The following is a 10,793-nucleotide window of genomic DNA, read 5'->3' on the forward strand; positions in this document are numbered from 1 at the left end:
TGTGCACCTGGCCCATGCTCCCCGTTTTTAGTGTAGTCCGATCTGTTCATTTACTTTTGTTGCTTTGTGCGTATTTTTTTGTTGGTATATGTTCTTTCTTGTGTCTGTCCATTTTCCCTGTATAGTCTTTGTACATGGATTAAATTATTTTGATTTCTGCTAGAGTCTAGTTTCCCTTGATAACTCTTCCAATTCAAAGCACATACGTTTACTGCTAACTTGTCCTGTTAGAGTAATCAAGGAACTATATAATATCCTCTCTTTCCAATAACCACTGATTTCATATTAAACATATTTTGAGACATTTTTTTGATTTTCCTTATATTTTTTTGTTTACAATTAATTTCATGGCACCAAAAACACTTTTAATCCGAAATTCACATTCAAAATCGCAAAAACCTATGTTTCTATATATTAGGTCGATTTTTGTTTTTATGAATAATTTCACGTTATTTATTTTGGGGGCTTTTTCAGCTTGCTTTATGATATGGGTTTTACCCATAATTGAAGACTGTGTGGTGAGCTTTAGAAGTTCATTTATTCGTTGCTTGGTAATTGGTGGACGATTATCACACTTACAATCGTACCACGTCTCCTATTTTTAGATCAGTACAAGTTTCATAGAAGAACCAACAATTTTTTGGTAAATCACGTATGATACGATGGCCCGTATGTACATCGATTTACAGTATTCATCATTATATCCTTCAAACATTTGTCACTGCAAAACAAAGTGCTTTTTAACGGAAGATGGTAAGTAAACAACTGTTTTTAGTTACGGAAACTTGTTGTTTATCAGCTTAAAACAGACTACAATCGTCCCCGTTTTCCCACGTAAATCGAAAATAGGAGAATCACACCTACAAAATAAGCATTGTTTTTGAACGGTATACTTAAAAAGATTTAAATAGGAAAATAAAGATAAATGTTTACCTCTCTACAACATTCCCTACAACTATTCAATAGCATATTTTCAAAATTGCTGAGATTTTAAAAATATAGATAGATAGATGAACTGTCCAGTACTACCATACATCCTGTACTGTTACAACCCTAGATAAATACTACGAGGAATGATCCGGTCAGCAAAAGCTATATTTTTATATAGCATAGCTGGTCGAGTGGTCTAGGCCGCTGGACTTTGTGCAGGCGGTGTTGCTATTGATGTCACACCTATCTTTATATATATTGATCGAATATGTTGTGGAGATCCTCCTGGGTGTGTCCGGCGGATCTAAAATGGCGACTTAAAGGGAGGTCTGGTTTGCATTTGTAGTCACTGCGATATTGGATTGCACAACAATACCGATAAAGATGCATATATTTAACGTGGAATAAAACACGATCTGGAGCGATGTACAGAGAGTGAAGCGGGAGGGCTTTTGGATAAAAGAACTCAGTGTTTTGCATCCACGTGGAATTAATAAAAACATTAAGTTCTCTCTCTCTCTCTCGGTTTCTGTTCATATTGGACTTCAAACATTATTCATATAAATACGCTTTTCTTACACACAACAATATTGCATTGTATTTACATTAATTACGTTGCTACAGCCAACAGAAAAACCGAAAGAAAAATGAGATTTTCAACTTTAAAAATCGGTCAATAGATTGCTTAGCTTTCTAAACGTAATCAAGGGAACCAAGGTTATAGCGGTAATCAAAAGAATGTATTCCAGGGACAAAGACCAGACATGGAAAACAGACATACACAACAAAGAACATAAAGTAACTAAAATCATACATACAAAGTAACAAAAGCAAATGAGCTACTCGGACTCCACTAAAAACTGGGAGCATGGACCAGGTGCACCGGTAGGCTAAGCGTCCTCTGCTTTTCTAGAAATACCCACAGAGGTGCTCATAAAAAGTCAAGTCCGGGGTAGACAAACGAGGAAAGGAAAACTATGACCCGTTGAATAAATCAGTTTTCATGGTGAAGATGGATACACCATAACGATCCACGGGTTCATGATGACGACCATATGAGAAAGAAATTAACCAGTTTAACGGCAATGTTACAGATGTGGTACTTGATAAATGATGACGTATCTGACTATATTTATTGATGTCTTAGTTGAAAACCGTCTTAATAGTTTTTGAAATGTTATGATTTCCCACTATTGTTAGCTATTAGTTTCACATGATAGTACGACTTTGTGGTTTTTGTCCTTCTTTGATATGCTTGGTTTTGATTAATGTATAGAATTGATTTTGAGTGTAGATCTTCTTAGTATATAATTGGTTATGATGATTGATTGAAACACGTGTACAGCATACCGAAATTTGAAATATTTATATGATTGGTGTGTTTTATTCAATATAGATATAATTTTCGTTTCCCACGAATACGTCATCAAAATTAAACAATTGATGAAAAGGTCTATATCATATTGACCAATCAAAAAAATTTCAAAAAGAAAAAATTTAGATTGGACACATTTAGTTGCATGTTCATATCCGACATGTATACACTATATATAAAGTTATATCTTCCGCCAAACGAATACGGTAAGGGTAACGCACTTCGAGGTAGGTAAAATTTTAATTATAAGTCTTTTAAAGAATTAGGCAAAATCTGACAAATTTGAAAAATACATGTCCATAAACCCACTGACCCTTTAAGTTTTGGCGGAGTTGCGTGTCAATAAAAGTCTTTTGCAGTGAATTTCAATAAAATTACATGTCAGTTTGTGATATGGAACACCTTGTAGTTATTCCTAAATGATGATGACTCAAATAGTAACTCGCTGTTCTCACAGACTGCATGTTCTATTCAATAATTTGATAAATGAAAGGATATGAAGAAATTATTCATTATGTTCCGAAGTTAAATGTTATCAAATATATTCGTAATGAAGTACAATGGGTCTTGTTTTCAGTGTATAAAGTAGTGAAAAATATGTAACCCCGATATTCAGTTTGAAACCTCCGGATTCAGTGATATGATACATGATAAAAGTACTTAATTAATCAGTACTTTATTGCGGGAAAAACAGCTTAATTTAATAGCGTAGTTTTTTTTAAATCACTGTATAAATACAAAGAGAAGTAGTGACTAGATTATACTAAAATTTCTTTTAAGAGCCAATTCCCGAATAAGACAGGACTGGAACATCGAACAAAATATAATGGAAACAAACAAAAATATTGCTAAGGATACTAATTTTAAATAGTGCCATAAAAATCAATTGGCTAACTATGAATGACAAATACATTCTTAGGACTTTTATACTCCAAACAATGACTTTTGGGAGGTTAAAAGAACGCACAATAATGTAATGCCATAGTTAGGGATTACAGTACTTGAATGGGAAGGGGTAAACAAGGGAACCAAAATTCTAGCGGAAGTCAAAATAATAGAAACTTCTCATTCTATGGTATTTTGGGTGTGGGGAACGGGGTGGGAGATTGGTATTGTGTATTGGGGATAGACATTTTAAATAGGGAGGATGGGGAAATTAGTTTTTAAGGTATTTATTGATCTGGAAAATATATCAAATTTTATCTAAAATTTCATTTTAAATGATGAAGAAATTAAAAAAAAAACAATATTCAATTTGATTACATTACTGTTTAATAAGAAATGTGCAATGGGGATGGTATGGGGGATGAAGATTTTGTATTAGGAATGGGGAATTGTTAATGGAAAATTGGAACAATAGGGAATGGGAGATGCTAAATGGTATAAGATGAACGTTTATACCACTCAAGGGCCGCACCAGGTATTTCAAAGAATATCACTTTGTTTATGCATGATCCAGAGTAGATCTAAAAAGAGCAGACATCCCCTCTTCTGCGCAAAAATTTAAGTTGATTTGACGAAAAAACTTAAAATTCAAAGATTGGCTCCTTTCTTCTTTAAAAAAAAACTAAATATTTTACTTGGTAACGAGAGCGTTATGTATAACAGATATGAACACTTCATTATAAAATTGTTGATATGTTTGAGTCCAATCATGTTTTACTTGTAGGACCACGATGACCTATTTTACACTGTTTGCCACGATTGTAGTTCTATTTGCTGAATCAACTTTTCAGTTAGACAAGTCAGTTCTAGATATGTTTCCCGACTATAATGAGTTACATGAAACAGTTGATAGAATTCTACCAGGCCTCAGAGCATTACAAACAACAGTTCCGAAACTAGCATCAGATGTTAAAATGTTGCAGTCATCTTTAAATCAACTGATAGGAAGGGCAAATAGATATTGTAAGAAACATAATGAATTAATCCCGAAACAACGTTTTTAAATGAATTCGTAAATGTATCCATGTTTGGTATTTACGTTCAATTTACGAGCGTTCATTTTTTTTCATATATACTGTTAAGAAATCATTCTCTTGTTTCATGCATGGCGCAACATCTGAAAATCAATTTGATGTAACTGTTTTGAAATTTTTTTATGACAGTTTTTCTTATTTCAAACACAATGTTAATATTTTCAAAAACACCTATGTCAAAATATTTGTTTCTATGTCGGAATAAAAACTGTAAAACCATTTAAAGGACAGATCACCTCTTGGTATCAGACTCTGCTAGGATCATAGTGTATCTCATTTATTTGATGTGTCTCTTTATGGGATTATTATCAGGACCGTGAATTCATGATCAAAATTCAATACCACATGTTATAGGATAATTATTGGGAAGGAGTGATCACAAGTGCCGATGAGCGCCTATATTGAACAGAATTTGGTCCGCGCACGACTTAATACGTTCTTGGCCAAAGACTTTCCTACTAGATATATAGATTTACGCCAATATTCGCTGCTATTTTCCAAACACGTTTTTGGCGGGAGAAAGTCCAGGAGAGAAATTACCGAATTTATTTCACAGCGAGAACATTTGGTAAATCACTGCTTATATATAATGTTTTAATTGAAATCATTTCAGGGGTAAAAGTCGGATTTTCTGCCACCCGGAGAACTAAACATCAATGGTTTAACAAGGGTTCAACAGTTCCGTTCGAGAAAGTTTGGGTAAACTATGGTTCGGGATACAACAGCAATACGGGTGTCTTTGTCGCCAAAGTATCCGGTCTTTACAGCTTTTCAGCAACCATTATGGCAAGGTATGATGGAGAAACAGTTTCCTGTGGTTTAGCAGTAAATGGTGCGGTGCGTTCAAAGATATATGGGTCAACTAAGTATGCCCAAGGAGTAATCAGTGATGTAGTTTCATTAAACGTTGGTGACAGAGTCCAAATTAAAATGGTAGAAAACGGTGGAGTATATGGCAATGACTGGTCTTTATTTTCTGGACATTTAATCCAGCAATGATTACTTAAAGAAGAACAAATTCTTGTTCAACTATTTACACTTAATCTTTACATTTATTAATAATTTTTTGTACTATCAAAGTTTTGTTTTTAGTATATAAAATTCACAAGTCTATTTTAATATTTCATAGATGCAAACATGCAATAGGGAAGAAAAAAATTATTCATTGGTGCATGCATTGTTAAGATAATATGGATTGTGTTTCTCAACATTTTGTTTTTAATCCCAAAATGTAGTCATGTAAAACTTGATGCTAGTGATGCTAATCCGTTTGAATTATGTCTTTTATTGTATAGTTGACACATCTGTGAAAAGATAGTGTCGTGTTAAAATCTAGATATGCATCCCTGTATGGAATAAGCGTTCCAATATATAGTATATGGGTAGATGGGGATTGAGATGGGAATTTTCGATGGCGAGGATGGAAAAGTTATTTTTTTAAATGATATTAAAATATGTATTAGATTTAATTAGAAATAAGAGCTAAAATGTTGAAGAATTTTAATTTATAAAATTTCATTTAATAATGTTAATATTCGATAAGAAATATGCAATGGGGATTCTTTAGGGGATGGGGATTTTTCAATGGGGAATGGGGGATTTTCAATTAGGAGTGGAGATGGGGACAAAGGGTAATGGAGAATGGTGTTTGGTATCAGTTTATACTGCTCAAGAGCTTTAAATTATGATATCCGTCTTCTTTACAGTATCATATTCCTCATCTCCCACTTAATTAACAGTCAATTACTCCCTTGTAAATATGTAATATGGTTACATGTATATGGTCATCAAATTTGACCTTAGTACTGATTTACGTTCAGAGAACAAAACTTTTTCGAGTCAAAGGAATTATAAGGACTACGATATTCTATATCCTAGATTGGTCCAACAAATTGAACCATAATATCAATACAACATGTCTGAAAGCAAGATAAAGATCACCCTTAAAACGGGGAACAGGGACCTGGGACAACGACAAGACCGTATAAACACCCTTAGAACGGGGAACAGGGACCTGGGACAACGACCAGACCGTATAAACACCCTTAGAACGGGGAACAGGGACCTGGGACAACGACCAGACCGTATAAACAGTCCTTAGAACGGGGAACAGGGACCTGGGACAACGACCAGACCGTATAAACACCCTTAGAACGGGGAACAGGGACCTGGGACCAGACCGTATAAACAGTCCTTAGAACGGGGAACAGGGACCTGGGACAACGACCAGACCGTATAAACACCCTTAGAACGGGGAACAGGGACCTGGGACAACGACCAGACCGTATAAACACCCTTAGAACGGGGAACAGGGACACCTGGGACAACGACCAGACCGTATAAACACCCTTAGAACGGGGAACAGGGACACCTGGGACAACGACCAGACCGTATAAACACCCTTAGAACGGGGAACAGGGACCTGGGACAACGACCAGACCGTATAAACAGTCCTTACACTATTAATAACGCAATCTATTTTCCACACAGTATCTAAAGAATCTATGAGCAACTCACACTTAAATAAACATTGGGCAAATCATGTACCAACGGTTATTCTCGATAAAAAAAAAATCAAACATTTATTGGTGAGATATGATCTTTCTCGACCGCTTTATTCAAATGTGTCATTTTAAGGGAAAATCCACATGTTCTTTCCTTACCCGTAGGTGAGATAAGGAATTGTAGGAATTTTCTTTTTTCTGAAGTGAGAAAAATTGTTCTCACGAGTTTATGATTTCGACTCTTAAATTTTGAATCATCTTACATATGAGATAAATATAACAACTAATAGTATTTAACGACTATGATAAATTTATGATTTTTCTAGACAGATATATTTTATAGAAAGGAGAGATTGAAATTACATCTGTATCATTTGTATCTGATATTATTTCAAATATAAGGAAAATATTTTGTTTGAATTTTTCTTTTTCGTCCTTACAATTAAATATCAAACAAACATACATTGGCATTCTGATTAATTCATAAGTGACCAACACATGTTCCTAGTACAAAGGACCTAATACGATAACACATGTTCCTAGTACAAAGGACATTATACGATAACACATGTTCCTAGTACAAAGGACCTCATACGATAACACATATTCCTAGTACAAAGGACCTTATACGATAACACATGTTCCTAGTACAAATGACTTTATACGATAACACATGTTCCTAGTACAAAGGACCTTTTACGATAACACATGTTCCTAGTACAAAGGGCCTTATACGATAAACTTGTTTTGCTTGTTATCATCTAATTTGAGAAAACGTTATACCTATTCCTATAGACCACACCCACTTTAATCGGACGACTTCGATTGGTCGGTGTGTTATAGAAAAGGTTAAGATATGGTACGACGCAACAAACTGACCATCATGTAACCCCTATACAATATGAAATATTTACAGAGATCACCAGAAGGTCTCCAACTATAGTTAAAACACCTTCAAGTAAGCTCTGGAAGGCACCGATAACAAATGGAAGGTAACAGAACGATACCACTCCTTACAAATATCGGTTTTCTGCAAGGTCTATATTTCTACAAGTATACAAAACATAAAATAGCCAGAACGATATTAAAATCAGTGCACATTGTATCTCCAGACTACAGACACATTATTCAAAGATAAGATAAAAATCAGAAGCGCATCAAATGTTATTTTAAGCATTTAATGATTCATTTTGATGTTTGTCGGCATGTAAAAGCGTTGACCATGCGAACATTTCGATATTAAAAGAGTTACGGTCAAGGCTATCGTACACCGATGAAGGTAATAAATGAACCGTATACCAGTTATATTTTTATTATTTGATGTTTAATTTTCTCTTATTATTGATAATCAAAAATAAAATATTAAATAATTTTTTTTTCAATTCTTTTAAGGGCTTAGTTATTGTAAAACATTCTGAAATTCTGAACCAATCAAGACGTAGTATGAATTAATATGATGCATCATCAGAACAAGGATATTCCGAAACATAGAATTATTGAATGTAAATAATCACTCTGAAAAATAAAATAAAAAAGAAAAGAAAATTGATTGGGTTGAACAATGAGTCTGATTTTCTTATATGCCACTACATGCTATTGACGCTCCATTCAGAATTTCAAGGAAAGGACAAATATTTCGCGATGTAATGACATTGGTAAAGTCTTGATATTTGAGAGTCTACAACTGTTTGTAAGAGAAGATACGAACATTTATACACATGATACACATTTTTTTCTATGCCCCTTTTTTAGATTTATCCTAATAATTACACCTGCAGGCTTACATGTGTATAGAATTAAAAATGAATTTTGGTACCCGTTAGATATCCAACAGCTATGTAAACGTTTCATTTGCTACAACGTGCTTAAGAACTGTTCTATCAGAACACACATGACATCTAATAAAATTTTATGTAACTAAATAGTGCAACACACGGCTACGGATTTTCATCACTTTAATAGGCCTGCAACTTGAGGGTATATGGCTATATTATATGTCATTTGCCCGATAAATCAGTGTAACTTTTTTAACTAAAAAGAGGTTAAGTTTTCTTATATTGTGCATTAGTTAAAGGAGGGGTCAGAAATCGATTGACCCAATACATTTTGATAAGGAATTTAAGTAGGTATTTGGAAACAGGTTACATGTAAAGATCACATGTTCAGAGGTTAAAAAATGTGAAAAAAAAGAACTTTTCCCGTCAAACGTTGACCTATAAACCACTAAACAAAAATGCCCCTAAAATTGGTTATTTTTTTTTAATTTACTTTTAATGATAAAGGGATAATACGACATAGTCGAATATTACAATGTATATCTAAATACTCGAATGGATAGTACAATATAAGCATAGTTGTTATAGAGTATAAGTTCAAAGAAAACATCGTTGTCCTGGGAACCAATATATCACTTGCTATTTACTGCCTATAACTTGTTATAAACTAACTTTTGCGGCATTAAGATACATGTACAGAGCAGTTAGGGTAATTAGTGTGCCCATTAAATTGATAAGTATAAGAAAGAGTAATCAAGAGAACCAAGGTTATAGCGGTCATTAATTTTAAAAATTGTATTACTGGGTTGATGATACCCTCGGTGACCAAATCAACCAGCAGAGGTATCGATCCAGTGGTGTGAAAGAGTAATCAAGGGAACCAAGAAAGTACCTTTACTTCTACTTTCATTTCTGACAAGTTGTTTTAAACATTTACAATTTTATAGTCCTAATGTTTAGGCAGCCAATCACGTCTGTCTGCTTAACGAAAAGAATGTATAAGTGAGCCACTTTATGTAGGTCGCTTCTCAAAATCTGTTTATAATTTAATTACAAGCAAAAAAAAACTGAATCTGAGATTTATTAAATACAACTGTAAAAGCATTTTGATAGCCAGGAGTAACGCTCAGTAAGGGGAAATGACCCTTGCTATGCTGTGAAAGCTATTGATCTTTCTATATGATTGTAAATGCCGATTTTATTGAAAAAAAATGTACCGTTCTTTTTCCTCTGTCATATACTAGATGAAAAACTAATATAAATACTAAAGCTGGAGGTTTCCTCCTTCGTTTAAATATGGAATTACATCAAATGTATTAAGAACAGATCGAAGGATGCTTGTAGAAAAAAAGGTGTAAAAATGAATATCCTACCAATGAACCTGGTGCTCACCCCAGTTTTTTTTTTTATCAAGCCGATTTGGTCTTTATTTTTTTCTAATTTATACATTTTATTCCTATGATCATATTTTGTACTCTTGATGTTTTGTCTAGATTATTGATATTCTGTTCTTCGTAACAATCGTCTCTTCTTCTTCAAATATCAGCCATAGGTTGAAAAATACTCAGTTTCTTTTAAAACAATGAGTAATGATTGCATTTTGTAGATTATTCTTTTTGCTTATATGAACACTGATTTATCAATTGCGACACTAGCGCATGCAAATACATTCAATAAACACTGCTATATTCAGTCTGCAAGGAAAGAGGGTGTTCGACACGTTGTGAAACCTAGATTTAATCCATCATTTTGTTTAAAATGTCTGTACCAAGTCAGGACCATTGCGGTACCAGCTACACCGATGGTGTAATATTCTATTTTGTCCTATTTATTTTGGTTTTGATTGATTTGATTATGGATCACTTAAGCGTTTGGTAACTTTATTGTTACCCTTTGAATAGTTACAGTAACAAAGGTGCTACGTACTCTTATTTTCTAATCGAGTGCACGTGTCTTTGAAATCGTTATTACAGGTGTGTGTAAAGTAATTGAATGCAAATTTAAAACGAAATATGATAATATTTCAATCACTGTTAATCTAGTTGATCTAAATGATTAACCCGATTTTTCCTGCTGCTGAAAGAAAATATAAAAAATATTGGGATAGAGATAAAAGATGAAAAGACTAATGTGCACAATCTGCCAGTTTAGATGTGAAGATTACCTAGATTTTTTTTTTTTTTCAAGCTTATCTAAGGTATTTAAGACAGACGAGGGATCGAGAAAACCG

General features: G+C 33.7%; 1 protein-coding gene across 1 annotated transcript; it reads left to right on the forward strand.

The window, feature by feature from the left end:
- Positions 1 to 2,480: 2,480 nt before the first annotated feature.
- LOC148606136 (cerebellin-1-like) lies at positions 2,481 to 7,200 on the forward strand. The gene is made up of 3 exons (XM_088546530.1): positions 2,481 to 2,532; positions 3,975 to 4,213; positions 4,898 to 7,200. Exons 2-3 carry the CDS (start codon positions 3,982 to 3,984, stop codon positions 5,281 to 5,283), a joined length of 618 nt encoding a protein of 205 aa, XP_088402656.1. The 5' UTR covers positions 2,481 to 2,532; positions 3,975 to 3,981; the 3' UTR covers positions 5,284 to 7,200.
- The last annotated feature ends 3,593 nt before the right edge of the window (positions 7,201 to 10,793 follow it).

Source organism: Perna viridis, chromosome 9, assembly GCF_037379345.1.
Source record: "Perna viridis isolate PV_CMFRI_1.1 ecotype Kerala chromosome 9, ASM3737934v1, whole genome shotgun sequence".
NCBI lineage: Eukaryota > Metazoa > Mollusca > Bivalvia > Mytilida > Mytilidae > Perna > Perna viridis.